Genomic DNA, 23,378 nt, shown 5'->3' on the forward strand with positions numbered 1-23,378 from the left:
GGTGATCAAGAAAAATGGCAGATGAATGGTAGGTAGAGTTCTCGCTGCCCTGCTGACCTTAAGAAAAACAATTCTTACCTCAACAAGTGGATGCCAGTGCGCTATAGGTTTCCTTGGATATGATAGCATTTCATTCCAGTGTTCCCGGCCTAGGCTCTCTGCATCGTTGCCAACTTGACATACTCCGATGACCTCATTGTGACCTACACTGTGAAAATGTTGCATAATGTTTTTTCTGAACAATATATACTAAATCATGACATTGCAACACAAGGTATGTTTTATCATCTATGACCTGCTGAACAAGCCACCGGGCAGCCATGTGTAGATGGTACTTTACATGCAATGGGGTAAACTAGACACAACAAGTAGTGCATCGCAGACAGATAAACAAAAACTGAGGAAGACCTGCTCAAAAGAGCTTATATCTTTCAGGTGTGGTCCTCACGGCCTCTTCCAAACTTGTCTATTTATATAACACTTTAAATATTAGTCACTTTTAACACAATTTGTTACATAAATCAGAAGACCTCAGAAGAGCACCACTCTTCACACCCTATTAAAAAAGGGGCACAGATTGGGTTAAAATATTTCATTTAAAAAAATCTCTGAACAAAAACATTAGCACAGAACTGGGTGTTTAATTAATTTATATCTTTACATCGCACCGACACGGGCATATCAGTGTAATTCATTCAGATAGCTCACCGGTCGTAATCCATTACTGCTATTAATAAACTGATTTGATCTATGTTTTCTGGAGGCACGTCAAAAACTATGGCTTCATTGTAAACTGGATTTAATGTATTCCTCTTTGTTGACGTTTTTCTTTTTTTCAACCTCCGTCCATCACACATTATTGAAACCTTCACATATGGATCTGCCATAAACAATAACAAAACATTCACTTGGGTGGTATTGCACAATAAGTCAGAAATGTCAAATTCAGAATTTGTAGGTTTTTTAAACCTGTGGTAAAGGGACACAGGTGTCATGCCAAGAAGGATATATCTCCTATAGAAGGGTTTTTTCCAACTGTTGCTGTTCAAGCCTTCTTGTATATCCAGGAGAATGATTAAAGAAGTCTTTCAATTGTTATTAAGCCATTGGTTTCATGTGGTCTGGATTCAAGCTTCTGTTTCAAGGTATAGCATGGCTCAAGTCATTAAACAGTTTGACAGCAATGTTTTATAGTGATTTACGCAAATATAACGTTCAGCAGACAGACACGATGGGGCATTGACAATTATAAATGATAAATAAAATAGTTATTAAAATAAAGGGACAGTATAATGACCCATACAGACCCACCAAGGAAGACTGCATTTTCAAGTGGTTTGTAAGTACTTTAATAAGCATTTTTTACCTGTAGGAAAATAAGACCCCTGTGCTGTTTGTGTTTGATGCCAGTTTTGGCTGTATGAGGTAACCAATCACTGGCAGCAAAGTGCTCCATAGAGACCAATGGGAGCGCTTTCTGTGCATATGATTTGGGGATTGTTAGACACCCCAGAAATCTTACACCAATCAGCACTGGAGCTAGCTGATGGCAACGCACGTTCGGCTGAACTCACCTACTTTAAGCCAAGGAGTTGTGGGTGGCAAAATACAAAGGGGGCATTCTGATGATAATTTAAAGGTACTACTCAGGTATCATATGCATTAAAGAACAGGTGATGGCTACAGCGTCCCTTTACCAAAGTTGTCCCTTTTAAATTACATATCTGAACAGCTGGACTAATAATAGCAATAATAATAATACCGTAATAATAATAATAAAAGCATTCCTGTCATCCACAAAACAGTGTGGGAGAAGAAATGTCTTATTGAAGATATTACAGTACAAGTTTACCATGGTGATCCCATAGTTTAAAAAACATAATATAAATAAAAAAAAGGAAAAACATTCTTCCTTTATATTCGATCTAAAGCAGAATTACTAACACCCTGCGTTTCAATGATGACACGCTAATTGCCACTTCAGTTCAAAGTACTTTAAAAACGCACAGAGGAACATTATCAATAGAAAGCTGCCAACATGCAATTTTCTCACCTGATGCTCCTGTTATATCCATTGCCTTTAGGTTTCTTGCCTTTATGATGGTTATAGTCAGTCTCCCCGCAGTGGGAAGGTAGCAGAGAGAAAACATCAAGTCTCCAAGGTCAACATTATCCTACAAAACAGGAAAAAAACAGTGAAATCTCAGCAAGACGCAAGAAACTATACTGAGCAATTCTTAAAAAAGTGTTTTTATTTTTACATGTCCATCTGAAAACTTACATTCAAATGTTTTGAGAAAGTAGAGGAAGACATTCAATTTGAAAATATGCAAATACAGCTTAAACCCATTCAGGATCAAGGGTTTTTTATACCGGAGGCCAGGAGTTTTTTGGTGTTTTTTGTTTTTTTTTACCATATATTTGTTAAACCATGTTTTCCCTTTTCCATATCTGTACTCACACAGTTGTAGCACATGTACTCACAACAATGATTCATTGTTTTGTTCTGGATAAGTAGGGCCATCTTTTAAAATCATAGAAATCAATAAAACCTAACATAATAATACCGTATTTGCTCGATTATAAGACGAGGTTTTTTTCAGAGCAAATGCTCTGAAAAATACCCCTCGTCTTCTAATCGGGGTCGTCTTCTAATCAGACCTCAAATAGAGTCTGATTAGGAGACTAAGATCCAGATCCCCCGCACCGCTGCAGGGGACCTGGATCCTCCTGTCTCACCCCCCCCCCCATCATACACACACTTACCGGTGCTTCCTGCTGTATTGCCGGGGCAGCGGGTTGACGTCTACGCGATCCACGTAGACAACGTCCGCTGCAGCCGGAAGGAGGTGTGGCTAGCAGCGGGGGTTGTCTGCGTCCGTCGCGCAAACCTTCCCCGACTGTCAGAGATCAGAGTTCCCCGCACCGGTGCGGGGAACTCTGATCTCTGACAGCCGGGGAAAGTATACGCGACGGACGGATACAAACCCCCGCTGCCAACTCCACCTCCTTCCGGCTGCAGCAGAAGGCGACGTCAACCCGCTGCCCCGGCTGGAAGCACCGGTAAGAGAGGGCTGAGAGGGGAGGGGAGGGGAGAGTGTGTGTGTGTGTGTTAGTTAAATGGGGGTATAGGGTGTGTGTGTGTGTGTGTGTGTGTTAAATGGGGGCATAGGGCATTTCTGGAGTGGCGTTAAGGGGGCATTTAATAGAGCACTCTGCCTCCTGAAATGCCTTATACACCTATATGCCACTCTGCCCCATAATATGCATTTTAACCCCCTAAATGCCAGAGTGGCATATAGGGGTATAAGGCATTTCTGGAGGCAGAGTGCTCTATACAATGCCTTTTAACTCCCTTAATGCCACTCTGCCTCCTGAAATGCCTTATACCTCCCTATATGCCACTCTGCCCCATAATATGCATTTTAACCCCCTAAATGCCAGAGTGGCATATAGGGGTATAAGGCATTTCTGGAGGCAGAGTGCTCTATACAATGCCTTTTAACTCCCTTAATGCCACTCTGCCTCCTGAAATGCCTTATACCTCCCTATATGCCACTCTGCCCCATAATATGCATTTTAACCCCCTAAATGCCAGAATGGGATATAGGGGTATAAGGCATTTCTGGAGGCAGAGTGGCATATAGGGGTATAAGGCATTTCTGGAGGCAGAGTGGCACATAGGGGGTCAAAAGGCATACCATGGGGCACAGTGGCATATAGAGGGTTAAAAGGCATATCATGGGCCACAGTGCCATATTGGAGTGGCAAGCCTGGGGGCAGATGTGCGTAACTGGGGGACAGGTTGGAAAATACAAGAAATAAAAACAAAAAAAATATTTTTCTCAATCATAGCTTTTATTAAAAAAAATAGTTTACATGAATTAACATTTACTGGTAAAACTTTTTTCCTTTAGGGTCGTCTTATATTCAGGCTTTTTCTTTTTTTCCTAAGTTAATATTCAGATTTTGGGGGGTCGTCTTATAATCAGGGTCGTCTTATAATCGAGCAAATACGGTAATACTACTACTAATAATAATAATATAAAAAATAATATGTAAAAAATATGTAATAATATGTAAAAAAAAATAAAACACACACACAAAAAAACAGTAGGTGTCACAGCTGAAGAATGACTCAATTTATGTTTGGCAACACCCTTTGATTACAGTAATACCTCAAATACATATTTTTTTATATGTTCACACTTTAGATATTACCCTATACTATATATTTAATAATATATAAATATATATGATATATAAAAATATATAAATCTTAAGGGCTTTGGAGGCTCTTTTAATATAATTTTTTTACTTGTACTGGTAGAGCTAAGGGCTTTAAAAAAAATATATATATATTTTTACAATTTATTTTTTATTATTTTCCTTTTTGGACTGTTCTAAGGGCAGTATGGATCAAAATCCCCTTGGGGGTCCTTCTTATACATTTCAGATACTGGTGATGTCATCAAGAGAAAGGGCCATCCCCAAACTGGTGCTCCAAAGTTGTGCTCCAGGGGCAGATCGGGTGCTGCAGTGTGCGACCTGCAGCCGGATATGCCTTGCTTTTTATGCTAACCTTTGAAAAAATAGCTCCTTACTTTAAAACCAAAGTAGGTAGTTCTAACAAAAATAAAACCCAGTCTCACTTCATGAAATTGATACCTTCATTTTAATGAAAAGAGCAATATTTGTAATAATTTTTTTTTTCCTTCCCACACCAGTTTAACATAAAATATGACATTTATGTTGCTAAGTGTGTAAATCGAGCTTTTTTTTATTTCCTCATTGGGAAAAATTACATTTATTACAAAAAACAAGATTATATTATCGTGCTGTAGACAAGCAAATTCCTAATTATGGCAACAAAACATTTCTACTGCCATTCTCAACATTTTACCGAGAGAATAAAATACTGCATATGCAGAATTAATTAAAGTGCAGGATTTCATAACAGGTCCAGGGTTCATTGCCATGGTAATGCCCTCGTTGTATTAGTCGAAAAAATTCTAGAAATGGATTTGTGCACTTAGTGAGCTGTGAGAAATGACACGTCAGATGGAAGTGTGACATTTCACTATCTTCTTTGCCTCACTGGGAAATGATCAGGGTTATTGACTCGATAGATAGATAGATAGATAGATAGACAGACAGATGGGTGGATAGATAGATAGATAGATAGATAGATAGATAGATAGATAGATAGATAGATAGATAGATAGATAGATAGATGGGTGGATAGATAGATAGATAGATAGATAGATAGATAGATAGATAGATAGATAGATGGGTGGATAGATAGATAGGTAGATAGATAGATAGATAGATAGATAGATAGATAGATAGATAGATAGATAAATAGGTAGATAGATAGGTAGATAGATTGTAAGTTCCTGCAGGAACAAAGCCCTTCATTCTTGTATCTGTATGTCAATTGCTGTATTGTACTTGTCGTTATCTGTAACATTTTCATCTGTCTGCGCTTTATAAATAAAGTATAATAATAGATAGATAGATAGATTGATAATAGATAGATGGGTGGATAGATAGATAGATGGATAGCAGGAAGAAAGAGGCATTGACTCCTCCTCGGCTAACATGAGTTTGCCCAATAAAGAAATTATTTCAGTGGATCCTGTAGTTATTGTAGTATTGTAGTATGTAATGCATATGCCTTACACTCAAAAACTGCAGTATACGGGTCACCCTACAAGTCAGAATCATAGGTCTGGACTTACATTTGAGGTTTGTTTAGGAATGAGTACAAGGGAGCACCGTACCCTGAACCCTACATGCCCAGACAAGCTATCAGTGACTGTATCACAGGGGACACTATTATAAGGGGAATTGCCATCTCATGGTAGTTTGTGAACAAAGTGAATAATGTACATGGGGCCATAAGATGTATAAAGGCGCAGAGTTGGACTTCATGGCACTGACGGAATAATAGACATACCAACACAATCTATAATTCACTTCCGGGTGTGACTTGTTGGGGCAGTAAATTGCTGATTCACGGCACAGCCACCTCCACGGGCAGGATGATCGCGGTGGGTCCTTGGCGTATATGCCAAAGAGGAGAGTAGATATGGCTCACACACCAGCTCCACAATATAGGGACTTCTCCCGATTACTTCTGCCTCGGCTTGTTCCACAATATGACTAGTTTACTTATCTCTGCTTCATACTCCTCAACATTTAAAATCGTCATATATATACAAATTGGTTTTGGAGTGTGATGTTTCTAGGGGATAGGTAGATTTTTGCTATTTATATGCACATTATGGTGACTTTTAGGGGATTAGAACACTGTGGTACACGCTTACCCTTCTAAAGAGTAGCAGGTGGTAAACTACATTAATCTTTAAGAATATTGGGTGACGTGTTCCTTTAAAGGACCTAGCAGTAGAAGTAAAAATCTTAAAATGAGCTAGAAACCCATCTAAGTAAAGGATTGACAGACTCGCTAATCATTAGTTATTACCAAAGTCCTAATAATTCTCCAGTTACATAAAAATGCAGGAGCGACGGTACACCCGGTGCTATGATTCAATTTACATGTATAAAATATTAGCAATATCTAAAGGCGATAGGATAAACACATATATATATCTCAGTAATAATGCCCGAGCATTTCTGTGCCACAGTCCCTGCAGTAAACATTAAAAATCTCATCAAATGTTTCATCTGGGAACTTCAAAGAATATGTTTATTTCTGACTGTGCGGCTGACCTGCTGAGTGGAGACATCTGTGTGTTTCAATATTCTGTCTGGCTCTGCCGATGATGATTTTTAATACACTCCTTGGAGAAAACGGAACAGTCGAAATGGTGCACAAGATTATTGGCTTAAATTATCCTCCTGTAAACGCGCCTCTTGTGCTTCTTCTCATTTCATAAGGAATTCATTTCAATTGATATATTCTGAATGGGAAGCTGGCAACGGGCTACTAGAATAATATGAAGCTCTTCTGTTTTTCTGCCGCCTTCCTTCTTCTACTTATATACTACACCTTGCCTAATATCATACCGAACCCCTTTTATACTGCAATATAGAATGCAAAGGGGTATCTAGATACCCCTTTGCCATCTAGATACCCCTTTGCGTTCTAGATTGCAGTATAAAAGGGGTTCGGTATGATATTAGGCAAGGCGTAGTATATAAGTAGAGGAAGGAAGGCGGCATATTTTTGAAGCAGTTTTGTCATTGATATGTTTGTAATAAAGGTGTTTAGATTAGATTATAAAACAAATTTACATTTTAATTTTTTCCTTAAAACTATTTTATGGTCATTGAAAATGATTTAGACTAAGGCACACAGTAAATGATTAAATCCCAATGAGACAAATTGAAGGAAACACTTAACGTTACTTGGGAAGCAGGGTTAGAGTATAACTGGAGGTTGTGTTTGGTGTTAATCAGGGCCGCACCATATAGACAACCTGGACTGATGCTGGGTTCTTTCCAATGTGGAGAGATAGACTAGCCCTTGGGCAAATTTTCTGAATAGAACACAGAATGGTTAAAACACTAGTGGGTACATGACTGGCATGACTCCTTACATCTGTGGTCTACTGGCTTCCAAGCGGTTGTCATACGCGCTTGTCCTGAAGGCTGTGGTTTACGAAAAAATTACTGCAGTTTTTTCTGAAGTAATACTGCAGTTTTTTGGAGATGAAAAAACTGCAATACTGCACTTTTACTGCAGTATTACTGCACATTTACTGCACTTTAACTGCATTTGTACTTCACTGTACTGCAGTTTCACTGCAGTTATTTTTGTAAGGAAGTACAAATGCAATAAAGCTGTAGTACATTGAAGTACAACTGTAGGTTTGCAATATAATGATGTACAAGTGCAGTAAACATGCAGTAAAAGTGCAGTATTGCAGTTTTTTCACGTCCAAAAAACTGCAGTATTACTTCAGAAAAAACTGCAGTAATTTTTCGTAAGGGAAGTATTGTATTTAATTACAAGAATGCCCTGTAAAGACTCATCTGTAGCTTTAACTTATACTAAATGTTATTACACTATCACAGCTTGTACTACTTTGTCACAGAATAAGAAAATATATATTTTAAAACAATCACAAGAAATTATATTATGTTGATCCTCGTATGGAGCTCATGGTCATTGTCCCTTTTTTACACTTATAAAAATTCTAAATTTTAGAATTGTACAAAGAAAAAAAAATGAAACATCTGTATGTATACATTTAAGCCAAGCAAGTAAAAAATAACAACATAAATTGCTAAGGGTTAAGGCAGATATTATATGCCTCTCTGGGAGAATTCGGTCTTCTAATCTACAACACTATAAACAATTAAAAAAAAGAAAGTAAACTTGATTTACTCCAAAATAAACAAGTGTTTGCAATGCGATGGCAATTATAACGCAAATTGCTTTCAAAATGGCTGTTTTTAGTGAGATAAATGGGATTGCTTATCAACACCAGGAAAGTCACATTCCAAATTCTAATTTCATACAACGCAACCAGAGGTGGTGCTACCATGTGAGCAGTTTAATCAGCTGCTTAGGGCCCACCAGTGACCTTAGGGCCCCTTTCAACAATATGGGAAGGGTGAAACCACCTGTAAAATTATATTACCATTATACTTCCTTTTAACTGACTGGTTAGTAAATAAACTCCAGCAGTTATGTGGCTTCAGGGGTTATTCTGACCTGGTTCGCGCCAGGTTGGTGCTAGGGTTGAGTATTTAGGGTCATCTTTGCACTAATAATTAAATTTTCAAGATGTATAGGACACTGGGGATGTCACATAGCAAGAACAAAACATAAGACCAAAAACTGAGCTACAGGCAAAGACATTAATTTCCATTTGTTTATTTTATCTCCAATTGATAAGGATGGTCACAGGGGCTCCTTGACTCTTACCTGGTTTGCCAATGCATGTCTGAGTCCTACTTTTACAATAAAAATAAAACTATGTGGTCTGGTTAACCCTTACTTGCACTCATTTAAATTTATAAACTCTAAAAATATTTGTAGTTTAAGAACATCAATTTACATTTAGTACAAAAAGGATGAAGATGATGGCCGCGAGCAGGTGAATATACTGATACTTCATTTGTGTTCTCTTTCCTGTGTTCTGGTGTTTGGAGGCTGAGCCTCCTGTCTTTGAAATCAATTGGAATTTTAGTATTCGTTGCTGTGTTTGTGATGAGTGTCAGCAATTATTTGCCTTCCAACCTCACTCACTCAACGCTTTTGTCAACCTCGGGCTAAAACAATATGTTGCGAGCCATTTTCTCTCCATCATTAAACCATCTGGATTGGCAATCCAATCTCATGTTGTCAATTAGCTGTCACTTGACAATCAGATAAAAACTTTTGCAGAAAATATATATCTGTATATCCTCTATAGTAAATGTATTACATTTCTTTGCCGGGGATCAGTACTGTGACAGATTGCTTATCAAGTCGTAACTTTATAGGGGTATAAATTGCTTTTGAAGCTGTAAGGCAGTTTTTCCACACTCTGATCAATGGCTTATGCACAATTTTTCATAGCTTTGATGAAATATTCCAAAATGTTCAATTCTTGGTAATTCTGGTGCCTCTGGATGTGGTGAACATTTTTTTTTGTAAGGGGCGAGATTTATGAAATAAGCATACATAGTATTTGAACTACCAAACTGCTATCCGGGAAAAATATAAAAGTGCTGGTTTCAAAGACTAAAATTTTACTTTTAAATTGGACTATTTTATTTGATTTGATATTCTGTTCAAACTACCAAAGACCAGTATGAATAAAGTGAAGTGAAGAGTGTTAGTTTCAAGTGTTTCGGGACTGTTTCATATCATTAAACTAACAGGTAACTTCTAACCACCGTGTATGCCTGTTGGAGCTCTTAAATGTGCTGTTCCACTCATTGTTTTATCTTAAGGGTTAATCACATACAACCAACACATAGATGTTTTAAGAAGCCATGTCAGTTTTTGTGGTAACCACTTCCCGACACATTATGAGCAAGACAGAACTTTTACACAATTGAAGAATGATTTCTTGGAAGGGTTTGGGCATCCAGCAGTACTAGGCAAGGGAACCCTTGGACCTTTAGGGAAGGGGGGATATGACTGCTTTCCTAGTCCAGAGCTATGGACATGCCCAAAGTTTTGCTATTGGGTGTCTGAGACAATAATGTTGCATTTTAACGGGTTTATAAAGTAAAGGAAGGGAGCATTCTAACCCTTTCCCACTAGGGTATGCTACTGTATGTGTGTGTGTGTTAGCATGTTACTGTATGTGGTAGTACGTTACATGTATGTTAGTATTTGTTTAAATACATATGTTAGTGTGTGTGTGTTTTACTGTGTATGTGTAAGTATGTTATTGTGTGTGTAGGATGAGCGTGGGGGTCCTAGGAGGCAAAGGGGCCCCGACACCACTGGCATCGGCGTGGCAGTTCACACAGAGAGTGCAAGCTGCATGGGAGGCAGGGCTCAGTGAGGTAAGAGGGCGAGTAGCGTGCATGTGTATAAGTTTATGTGTTATACTGTTCTGTGTGTGTGTCAGTGTATAGTGTGTAGAGTGTCAGGGGTGAGCCTAGGGTAGGTGGTGCCTGGGAGAGAAGTAGCAAGAGAAAGAATGTATGTTTATATAAGTGTATGGTGTTAGAGTGAGTGGATGTGTTATTATGTATGTGTGTTAGTTATAGGGTGCCCTGAAGAATATTGCTCTCAAGCGCCACTAACCATAGGCTTGCCTCAGCTCTAATAAGGTGTGCTTATGGGAAGATTGGAAGGCAGAGAGATAGGTGCTGCATAGGGTGGGACAACGGGATTGACATGGGGTGGATTGATGAGAGTGGCATAGGGACCCAGGCATTAAACCTGTACTTGGTCCCAAGATTTCTCATGGTGGCCCTGCTTACCCAAATCTAGGTCTCATGTCACGGCAAGGTAAGCAAACTGAGAGAGGACTGGTGTTGTGAGTGGCGATGGTTTGGTGTCTTTTTATATAATAAAGTGTAATTTTTTGGAAAAGTAAATCCTTGAGTTGAGATTGTGATGCTATGTCTTTAATTTTCATGAAACATATTAAGACATCCCCGGACACCTGTGACAGGTGAATGATAGGTGTTTTGCTGCAAGTAAATGAGGTGAGAACATAGAGGCTGGCATAACCGTAACTAAAATATCTCCTGTCAACTAAATAGACAGTAATGCCGAGATACACTTTGTCAGTTACTTACATGAGCGTGCTTTATTTATTTGATGTTCCTTCCACAATTTAAGGTGCAGCGTTTTAGTAAGTCAAATTGTATTTGTCTATGATGATAAAATGTGCAATAGGACTTGAGAGCTCAGAGCGTGCATAAGCAAATAGTGGTACTCCAGCTGCTGTGGACTACGACTCCTTAAATGCTCAGCCAGTAGTTGAAAACAGCTTTCAATTAGGTAGGACTCGGTGCCCTCCAGCTCAATCACCCGCACAGAACTTAAGAGTCGGTGCCTGCGGAAACACATAATTTCCTATTTTAAACTAACGCCACCATCATGCCACAAACTTTACTGTATTTACTTTCCCCGTTCGTTTAATTTGTAGTTTGTTGTTAATTACTACCGCTGCCTCTTTTTACTTATCTGTTTACCTCCATTGCCCATAAAATTAATTTTAGATTGTAAGCTCACACACCTGGCCCTAATATGCCTACGGTTCTTCCCAGGAACATTGTATTAAAGGGCCATAAAGCTAGAATACAAGGGTTCACAACTTCTTTAGTATCTAGAAGTGACTTTTGTTTAGATTTGCACGAAAGATTAGTGGTTAAATTGCCTGGGAAGAGTGGAGGAGGTTTAACAGTCAAAGAGTACATTGAATTGGGGTCAAAAGGGTGGAAAAGGCTTGGAATCAGTGACACAAATCTTTGACGGGGAAAGAGGAAATAAGAAGCTTTATTAGGAGGGAGGAAAAAGCATGGGAAAAGTAGAAAATGAGGATTTTTCCCTATGGCAGAAAGAATTCTGAATTGGATGATGACTATCATGAAGACACGGTGGAAATTGCCCTTAAATAGCTGCATTGCTGGACTGAAAATAAGTTGAAAGCAAAAATACAAATTGCCATGACGCAATAGTGTTAGGACAAAATTTTGCCGACATGTAAGTCTGGAAATATTGCTGACCTAAAACATCCTTAATGTTCTCCAGCGATATAATGGCTAAGGAGCATTGGAGATGTAGTCACGAAGAGCGTTACAGGATGCCTACAGCATACAAAACCTATGCAACTGGATTATATAGGTGTTAAGCAAGTGCATGCTTTGCCAGTCTTTGGGCAATGACAATATTTGTGTAAAAAACATTCTTACACATAGAAGAAAAATGTTGCGACAATGCCTTCCAGTCTTCTGTACGGCTAACATTATATTTTAGAATTGTATTAATACATAATTTATAACATAGTTAAATGTCTCAGGTGCCCAGAGCATTTTTGGCAAGGATTTTCTTTTTCCAGAAATAAGCACATTTTTTTTTTCTTATGATCACAGGATTGTTCTTCGTAAAACTCCCAAACTGACGCACTCAGTTTTGTGTTAATAACTTCATTCAGCGTCTTATATGCCAAACTAACATTTTTATCAATATTGAAAACTGATTAACAATTTTAAAAAATATATTATTACATAATATGTATGTATATTATAATTATAATATAATATAATATGATAATACAACAATACTTGTACAAAGCAAACTGAACCTATCAAATGATATCTTACTGCATGAATTGTTCTCATCATGTGCGATTTCCATTTTTATGATAGTCGACCTCACAGTGAAGTGTTATGGCCATGAATAGCCACTGCATTTCTTGAGGACCCTCCTGGTTGGGTTGAAGACCCAACAGGCATGGTCCAAAGACCCTCTCAGGTTTCCAGAAAGATCCACGCAGCTAATACGTTTTATCTGGATGGTGGTGGATATTACTAATGTTATTGTCCAAACCAACAAATTTCCAAAATTTACCAACACATTTCCTGCACTGACATAATCCCTTGAGTTACACAAAATCTGATCTCGGAACCTATGTTATGAGAGCCATACTGTCATATCCTAGCACTCAAGACGTACAGAGAAGACGTACAGAGAAGACGTACAGAGAAGACCCAGCATGCTATGGAGGACGTGTCAGCAAGCTACAATCATTCATGGGTCTCAGAACTCATCCAACCGGCCAACTGAGTAAGCAGTGCACGGTGGAGGCTCAGTAGGGCAGAGGGACTGCTACTCCCATCTTCTCAGCCCCCCTTAACCTTTCAGGATAGATCAGAATAATAAGCTGCTCCTAACTAAAGGAAATCTAGAAGGTCACTAAGTAGACTCTTAATTCACGACTCACTGTTCTCTGTGTTAAATTGGTTATTTTATATAAAATAATGTCCAATAAACACTCAAAATAGGCAGGTTAAACAAAGCCGGAAAATTATAGAGAACCCACTAAGAGAAAATTGTGTAAAAAACAGGTGTGACATGTAAATGAAATTCATTAACACGAAAGTAGTATGCTTCACTTGGGAAGTGTGAATGACGAAGTCACCAACTAACATGATAATTTTAGCTGAAAGGTGCCAAAGAAACTTCCCAAGTCGTGACAGATTAAATAAAGGCATTTTCCGTTTATAGGAACTTATTGGTATCGTATCTTATTTAACTAGTGGAACGTTCGCATTTCAACAATTTTGTGGAAGCAGTGATCCCTGTATTGTGTGTTGTTCAGGGCTGCATTAAGCCGTTTGGTAGGTCAACAGAAAATTTGGAATCAAAGCTGGAAGGACACAGTTGAATTGTTAGTTTTATTATTTAAAATTCATGAAACTAATACTCCATTGAGAGGAAACTTTATACATTCCACAGAAAAAACCTATTACTTTAGCTCTTAGATCCAACCCAAAGAGTATACTCCATTGCCTGGTCCAGTGTTGTGACCCGTGGGCTGAATGTCGCCTTTTAAGTATGTCGGCAGTTACTAATATGAATATGTATTGCCACTTGTATAAGAGAATTGGTGACAAAGATGGTTCGCCATCCCTTGGCTAAAATGCTGGTGGTATCTCAGCCCCAGTCCCACATGTTCTAAAAAAATTAAAAAGCTTTGGAAATGGGAAAAAGCAAAAGTTGGGTAGAGACATGAACAACAGTGAGTGAAACAAGCTGGCGAATAGGTAAAATTTAATCAGTGGGGCTACAATTAAGTCCCTGAATTTTCATCTATATCATCTACAGAAGTCAACCATGTCTTTTCTAAGCAATCATAATGAAAATAATAAAAAAAGTCTTCATATTCCAATTTTCTTTAAACCTGTTTTCATAAGACTGTAAGATTTTTAAGAAAAAAAGCTATTGTTGGAACCTTCAAATACACAAAAATACGTATAATAGAAAATATGCTTTCAGACAGTAAAGGACTTTTTCGTGTCAATCAGCCCGTAACAATTATTATGCTATGTCTGCTTAATTAATTTCACTTGCCTACTTTTCAGATACATCAATTTCCATAAGTGGTGACAAAAGGCTTGAAACCTCGCCCTGAATAATTTGTTAGCTTTATTATCTGCCTTTTGGTATTGAGTAAGCTTAGTGGAGAAAAATATCGAAACTAGTCTTCAAAACATCAAATTTTACTTCAATGTATAATATTTGGGACAATTACTGATTTTGTTTTTTTGTGGACTGCTGGGACATTTGTCTCTAAGATATATGGTTTATGTGGCATACGGTAAAGTAGGGTATGAACACATCTTCAAATACAAGAAGTTCTGGAACGTCCTTGGTTAGTCTAGGAAGTCACCAGAATTTACTGGCGAATGTCAAGTCTCCAAGGATAGTTCCATTTCTTAAACCAAAGTGGTCCAATTGTTCCACTTTCTCAGCGATAAGATATGTTTCCAATATTTTTCCACCCATACCAAACGATGTCAACTGGGCAATTTTATGAGTAAAACTTTCTCCATTGGGAACTTATAAAATTCCCTAAGGGCGTGGGATTCTTTAAGTTTGGTTTTCTAGCCAACCATATTTGATCCAACCAATAGGAGAGAACAATGCGAGATAATATAAGGCAAATGAAAAAAATATATATAAAAAAAAAAAAGATAAACCTCTTTCCTTGCTCCTTAATGCGCTTGTGCCATCTTCCGTTTGACCTAGCTTAACAAAACGTGGCATTTTGGGTTGTATTGCTATCTGTTCATTCCAATGAGATAGCTCAAATACCAATTTGATTAAGATTGGTTCATCTCTCACAGCGAGGTGTTGGTTCAAGCAAATGAATTAAAAGAAGATCTTGACATTGTCAACTGGTTTCTATGGCTACCGTGGTAAATACATTGCTGTGTCACTCTGCTCTGGCCATAAGGCATGCTGACACTGTGTACACCCATAATGATAGACTTCTCTGTATTATTCATGTGTAAAGTATATAGCTCCGCACTGATTAAACGTTCCTTACTTTCATATGCAGCACTGTTAGCGCACACGAATATTAAGGAACCCCATTTCTTATCATTAGTAAGATAATCTTTTTTTTTTTAAACCAATCAATGCAAGGTGTACAAAAGATGGCTCATCTTCTGATGGATTCTATTTGTGTAGGATTATGCATACTGAAATGGAAAAAACATTTTCTTTAATGTGTGAGACTGAAAAAGCGGGTGGCACTAGTTGCTTTAATGTTCTACTTCCAGTAGTAGTGGTAAAGGGCATTGGGGCAGGTTTTTGTTTTATTTTTTTCCTCCTTTTCTTATTTTCTTGCACTGTAACTGCTTGAAAATGGATATAGATCGCTTATGGGATCTCTCTTAAATCATGTGGATGCCAGTGATGTCATGGTGACCTCCATTGTATCGATCACACGCAGGGCTGGCCCGACACAATGGAGCCGAGTGGGGCAACCGCTCCAGGCGGCACTTTTGAAGGGGTGGCACTTTGACGCCCCAAGCCCCCTTTTTTTTTTAAAAGCCGAGAAGAGAGAGGGCGCCGAGTGGTTTTATCTTACCAAGTTGTCAGTACCCGCTCGGCGCCCCTCTCTCTCTCCTCTGCGAGCCCTCTAGCTCGGTCTCGGTGCCGGCTTGTAATGTCGAGCGCCGGAAGATGACCTCATTTCCGGCGCTCAGCATTACAAGCCGGCACCGAGACCGAGCAGGGAGACTCACCGCAGGACTGCTGAAAGGTAAGTATGGGGGGGGGGAAGGGTAGATAATGGGGGGGCGGCAGGGAGAGGAAGGGTAGATAATGGGAGGGGGGGCGGCATTTTAAACTTCGCCCCAGGAGGCATTTTGTCTTGGGCCGGCCCTGCATTCCACAGTGATCAGCAAGCATGGTTCTATGGCCCTGTTGATTGCAGTGTGTGTGATAAGCCGGGAGGGGGAGCAATCAATGCTTCCAGCAAGATTTGGTCAGACCCTCCTGGGTCTCTTCCCTCCTCCTGAGTTCAGCTCACAATTGGACATTCACACAACAACAGTGTACAGGGACTTATGCCATTACAAGATGTCCTTGTTGCTACGAAAAAGACTAGGTGTACTGGTACATCCTACGGGACATAACATTTCCTTTTTTTGGATGTACCAGTACGTCTAAATGGCCATTAACGGGTTAAGGAGCTGCAGGAGAATCACTTTGTATGCATGACAATTTTTGTGTTATGCAAACGTATATGGTCAAGAATAGCAGAATTTGATCTCATATGCCTGTGCCACAATAGATATCAAGCAGCTCAGAGGTGCAATGGTATCCCACTCCCTATAGCCAGAAATCACAGGGACTATACTGGTTTCCCATCTATGCTCTTTCCAAAAAGGTCTGAATATCTTCTTCCACCACTTCGGTCCACAGCTGGTAGAGCGACAGTTTTGGTAGCTGAAATTATGTGTTTTAATAAATAGTGTTTACATGGAAAATGTTAGAAAGTCCAGACCTTAAAAAATATATGCAGCAGGTGTCTAATTGCTCCATTGCTTTTCATATCATTAAATGGTGAGCCTGCGTTATGAGGAATTATACCCTTTAAAGTTGCATGTAATCACCTTTTATTCAGCGTTAAATGGCCACCTCCACTAGCTCTTTGAATATGTGCAGTGGCAATTTCCTGATAACGATGAGTTAAATCATCAAAAACAAGGAACTAGGGAGCCCAAGTGCCTTTATATCTAGTAAGTTATAATCTAGTTATTATTTTTTATAAAAGCGGTCCTTATAAATGGGGGCGTTGTATAACCTGCTTATGTGTTACTTTGCACGCAGTCTAGTCACAGCATTTTCACAAAAGTAATGTAATTTTAATTTTTAAGTCTTACTTTTAATATGATTTTATATAAATCCATTTAATTGGGAAAACTCAAAGTCTTGCTCACTATTTACTACATTCAATAACTTATTTTAGTATCCTAAAATGTTTCTAGCAAGCAGGCAGTGCTTTCTTTTCCTCTTGCACAGTGTCAGATGGTGGTCAGGAGGTCCAATGCTGGTCTGCCCTGGTCCTTGTTGATACATATGAACATGGGCTTGGTGTTATAGCATAGAAACATAGAACTTAACATCAGATGAGAACCATTTGGTCCATCCAGCCGGCCCAGGGCCATGCTTTAGATAGCAGGCATACATCAGGTGGGAAGTGCAGGGTGAGGGGTGAAGTCTGTACCTGCTGGGTCTCCCTACCTTCTCCACCAACTGCTTCCGCATTCCTCTCACCTTTCTCGCTGCTCCGCTTCTCCTCTTGCCTCTTTTTGTTCTTTCTTTGTCCATTTTGCGGAAACTGCCCCGGGAGGCCTGGTTCACACAGAAGCAGCCGAAGAAAGAATACACAGAGAGAAGTGGACGAGCAAAGAAGACAGAAAAACAAGAAGAGGCAAGAGAAGAAGCTGAGCTGTGGGAAAGAAGACAGGAACATGGAAGTGTGAGAGAGCAACAAAATTGATGATGATGGGCATTATGCTGTACCACCATCAGTGTCTGGCTCATTATATAGTGATAAGATTTATGAAGTGCCAGTGTCTATGTCTGGCTTGCTATATAATGATTAAAGTCATGCTGTACAACCATTTGTGTCTGAATCACTATATAATGTTAGGAGTCATGCTGTACCATGGTCTGTATCAGAATCTTCTTTAAAATCAGAGCACGTGATGCCAATGACACACTCTGGTCAGTATTAGTCCAGCTTTTTAAGATTTTTGTTTGTGCTCTTGGAGTAATTATTTAATCGTTCCAGAAATAATCAAATTTTAAAACTTAGAAAACATGTGCAATGTCTACTATTATAGGAAGGCATGTGGAAGGTATGTCTGCATATATTTGCCAGCCAACAGGATGTCTTCTCTAACACATACACACACACACTATTTTCATATCTACCCCCATATGTACTAGCACACACATACTGTGTATAAATGTGTTTCATTTGGAGTACTAGGTGCACGAGAAATGCAAATGAGTTTCAACCCCCTTCGGATCCCAAAGAGTGAAATCTTATTTTCGCTGCTGGTTGAAGAAACACGCTGGGCTCTGCGCAATATTTGCAGATCATATTTCCCTGTCAACACCAGGGTAACATCGCTGAATATACATCAGTCTTGATAAAAGTGCATTATATATGTATCTGCTGAAACAGGCTCGCTATCTCTCATGCGATCATACAAATAATTTCTAGAATACAAAATAACTGTATTCTTCTTTTGCTTTGTAGAATAACGTGATTGATGTATTAAATATAACTTCAAACCCCATCGAACTATTTATATGTAATATCACACATCTATTTTTCTTACATACAGATGATCTTAACCTTTGGTAGTCATAGAAACACCTGGCAGTGATGCTTCTATTTGAAACTCCAGCAGGGTTCCCCATGGCGGATTTGTCAATATGAAATGTAGTAGCAATAAATTCTACTTCTCTCGTGTCAGCTCATTCGTAAATCACTTTCTATTTTCTCTTTAAGGAGAGCACGTTTTTGGTAAGAAGCCATGTTTTGAAGCTACAAGGTTATTCCGGTAAATGCATTTAATTTAGGCATGGGCTGGTCATCTGCCACTCCCAGGAAATGCCCATTGGGCCACTGGCCGAGAATGCCACACACTCACATAATCTGCCACTCCAGCGGCAGATCGAGTGCTGCGGTGTGCAAGCACCATGTGGATACATGAGCATGCTACATGAGCATGAAACAAAGTGTGCTTTCACACGCACATACAGCTGTTGGTTGCACATCAGGTGGCCACTGGTCTTAACCCCTTCATTCCCCTATAGACGTACCGGGACGTCCAAAAAACGCCTATTAAGAAACCCCTTTGGACGTCCCGGTACGTCCAGCCCTTCGTGCAGCGTCAGGGACAGATCCTGGACTCCTTGACAGCCTGGACTCCCCACTGACAGCAGAAGCCGGCATTGCCGGCTTTCTGCTGTCCGATCTCCTGTAACAGCATGAAAGCCGGTAAGCTGTTACATTGCTAACTTCCCGATCGCGCTTTCAAACGCGCGATCGGGCATTCCCTTCCGGGTTGCGTCACTGCTGACGTAACCTGGAAGGTCATCGGAGGACAGGATATCCCCTGAGGCACAGAGACGCTGCGATCTCTATGCAGGTCTGTGAGGACCTGCATAGAGATCACAGTGTGATCGGTGCAGGAGGATCGCGGGGAGGGGAGTGAGAAACCATGTCTCTCACTCCCCCTCCCGTCCTGAAACAGAAAAGCTGGAAAAAAAAAAAAAGTTAATTCATTTAAAAAATAATATTAAAAAAATAATTAAAATAATACTAAAAAAATTCTAATGTGAGCTGTGATGTCATTGTGACATCACTGGCATGTTCAGGAGGTCCATAGGAGGACCTCTAACCATTTCTGTGTAAAAAAAATATATCAAAAATACAAAAAATTGAAAAAAATTTTAATAAAAAAAATTACAATAAAAAAAATAAAAAAAAAATATATAAAAAAATGTATTAAAAAAACCTTACTTCCCATTACCCTAGCATAACATCTAGCCAGTATAACCCTCCTACCCCGTTCACAACCCCCAAACCCGTTAAGCCATAGGCATAAAAATTATACAAAATTGTACACCTTATAGTATGCTCCCTGGTGCTGGGAAAGTCTGGAAAATCTATATAAATTAGGTATTTCTGAAATCAGGACACCTGAATTGATAAACTTGGGGGGGATTTTACATCACTTTACCTAATTTTGTGAGGATTCAGAGGGAAAATTTAAAAAAAAATAGTTTTTTTTCTAATCTTCGCTAGTTTTTACTAAATTTCTCATTTAAAATTTTCAGCTAATCATCCAACTATGGTATCAAAAGAAAGCTCTATCTCTCCTTCAAAAAACAGTATATAGTTTACATGGGTACACTATTCACAGGAAAGGAGAATAATCACTAAACCGACATATCGCAAAAATGGCAAAATTGCTCCGGGCTTTGAGGTACCAAAAACCCCTGGGATTGAAGGGGTTAAAGTCCCAGGGCTGCCCCAGCATCTCCAGTCCGGCCCTGGATAAAATAATATAATAATAATAATAATAATCACAATAATAATTTTTAATGTTGCAGGTTTGGAATAAATAATATATTTTTTTGCTTGAAGCAGTTTATTGCTTAGTATCCACGTGCAAATTAATAACAGATTATAAGGGGAACAGTAAACTTTGAAAATTTTGTGTTTTTCGTTCCTAAAGGTCTGTTTTTGCAAAAAAGGTTTTTCTCATTCAGGAAATTTTAGCTACTTAATTAAAAAAAAGTGTGAATGGTGACATGATCTAAACGGGAGGAATAGTCATTCAAATCCTGTGATAACTAATTGAGGAAAGCTCTTACCAGCTGACAGCTTTTAAAATACATTTAAAATACATTTAAAATACAAACAATGTGTTCATTGTTATCTGTGAACATTGTTTATATCTGATTTGAGATGATTTTAAAGGGACAGTATAAAGTTCTATACAGCCCCACCAGTGAAGAATACATATTAAAGCAGCCAATCAGTGACCAGAATAGTCGGGCCAAGTAAGAGGAGGGCTGCTGCTACTGCAGGGCAGCATCTTCTGTGTTAAGTAAGTCCTTTATTTTTATTTTATTTTTCCCTTGGAAGAAGGAGCACTTTAATATGCATTTTTCTTTACAAGGGTTTTCATCAATATTAGACTGTCCCTTATACATATCCAAGGACCGGGAAAAATCTGAATTTCATTATTTTTTCACATAACCCTAGTTTCCAGTATTGCATTACATGCTGTAAAAAAATCCAACAAAGGAGCATCACCTAAGGTTAGGGAATAATACACATTCTTTCTTAAGATTCACACACAAAAGAGAATGGAAAATAACAGGGTCAAGACGAAAGAAATATGGCACAGTATATATTTTATTCCCTTGCTCCATACTTTTTACATTTTAAAGGCTAAATGTCTGGAGGGTATTTTGTGCATGTGTTTTTTTTTAGAAATATTACTGAGCTCCCTTGCTAGAAGTGCAAGAATAAAAAATAGCATCTTTAATGATCTTTTAGGGGCTGAGTTTGGGCAACAAAAGTTTATTATGTATAGTAGGTTTCTTCCATGTTGTAAGTTTGTTACACTAAAAAATAGGTTTGATGCAAGGGAAAATGGAACAAGGGCTAGTGGTACTCATTAAATCTGTTTGTTTGACTCTTAGCCAGTCAATTTAATTGGGATTTGCATGACTGCCTTCTGCTACGTTATTCCTACAATTGTGTTTAATCTGGTTTTAGGTTCTGGGAGTTGTAGAAATGTAGAGAAAGGCCAGGAGTTAGATGACCATGATAAGTGTGCCAGTTGAAAGGTAGACTCTACCAAGAGACAAGTATTATAATACTATTAATAATAATAATAATAATAATAATAATAATAATAATAATAATAATGATAATAGCATTACTTTAATGATGGGCATATCTAGTAATTGCGATTATAAAATACAGTTAAAAAAATTATTAAAAAACATGATTTCTTAAGAGCCAAACCAAATGAGTAGTGAATGAATCCTTTAAAGGATGAAAAATCCTTTAATTTTGCTGCCCAAAAATCTAATTGCCCAGAACCTAACTTGTATTGTATGTATGGAAAAGAAATGTTTCCTGCTTTGCATCAATGAGCAGCGGTTGAGAAAAACGTTGTTTGTAGAATAGTGCTTGTGCACCCATGCCTTTTATACTTTCTTAACTTAACTTGTGAACATTCACAGAAACATTAAAAACCCAAAGCACAATGATCAAAATCACAATTATGCTTCTCAAATGGCAATGGATATTTTTTTGAATTTGTAACAATATAATAAAAAATACATCGGAATCCAACTATCTATTTTACAAAACAAACTTTATGGGATTCCAAAGAAAACAGCATATATTGTAACCAAATACAAATCACTAGCATCCTACTGCAACTTCTAAATAAATACACAGATGTTCCATTCTGAATTATATTACTTTGTAAAGTAAGCCAATGCCCAGACCAATATATATGTAGTGTTTCTATATTATTATTATTATCTTTTATTTGTATTTAAGGATAAATAGTGGTGCCAACCGCTTCCATGTCCCTGTTTTTAGTTAATGTTTAAAAAAATTTTTTATACTGGGCATTCACCTAACCTAAACCAGGTAGATTTGCCCTTTCTAGCATAAAATGTGTTCATATAGAAAAATTCTAAGGTTAACACTGATTTTTCTTTGTTAAAAATTACAAGCTACAAATTAATAACATGTATAAAAAATTGCCTTCCTCCCTGCCAAAATCATTGATTATTTATTTCAATTGCCGACTCTTCCAATGTAAATGTATTGGGTCTCATATCAAGTAGCGCTTTGCTCTTATTGAAGAAACAGATGTTTCAAGTCACCATGGTGATGTAATTTCTTTGCAAAGCTCGTAGACCTGATATGGTCATCCAGCCAATCAGCAGTCATAACTCATAAAGTACCAAACTTGCCTATGGGCGCCTGGCATTTAGCCACATCTTATTGCTGTAGATTAGAAATGTTTCCACTAAATGAATTCTGTTCTGTGTCTTTGTATGTACGCTTCTGCCTTTTTTCATAGGATTCAAAACTCTATAATATACACGATAAGCCCAAGAATCACCACATTATTAATCCACCGCTACCTAGTCTCATCCTTTATAAATACAGGTGGTTGGTTAGGAGTTTGGGGAGTATTGGTGCTACATATGAGTTGACTGGGCTCTAACCTATAAACACCATTAAAACGCAGAAAATGACATCATATTCCAAAATTCTGATTCAATGCAACGCGAGGAACTAAGGTGGGTCCATGGTCCTGCCTCCAACCAGGGTGTGCTGACTTGGACAGAGATATACCAGTCGTAACCTGGA

General features: G+C 38.4%; 1 protein-coding gene across 1 annotated transcript in view; it reads right to left on the reverse strand.

The window, feature by feature from the left end:
• LOC149276953 (synaptotagmin-9-like) overlaps positions 1–23,378 on the reverse strand; it is a 73,294-nt gene that overhangs the window by 9,690 nt on the left and 40,226 nt on the right. The window contains exons 4-6 of the mRNA XM_089503242.1: positions 2,054–2,174; positions 709–880; positions 72–208 (exon numbers count right to left, since the gene is read on the reverse strand). Coding sequence (XP_089359368.1) covers positions 72–208; positions 709–880; positions 2,054–2,174 — 430 coding nt within the window. The remainder of the gene's footprint in view (positions 1–71; positions 209–708; positions 881–2,053; positions 2,175–23,378) is intronic.

This window comes from Sceloporus occidentalis, unplaced genomic scaffold (genome assembly GCF_023333645.1).
Source record: "Sceloporus occidentalis isolate IW3139 unplaced genomic scaffold, rSceOcc1.0.p SCAF_223, whole genome shotgun sequence".
In the NCBI taxonomy this organism is placed as follows: Eukaryota; Metazoa; Chordata; class Lepidosauria; order Squamata; family Phrynosomatidae; genus Sceloporus; species Sceloporus occidentalis.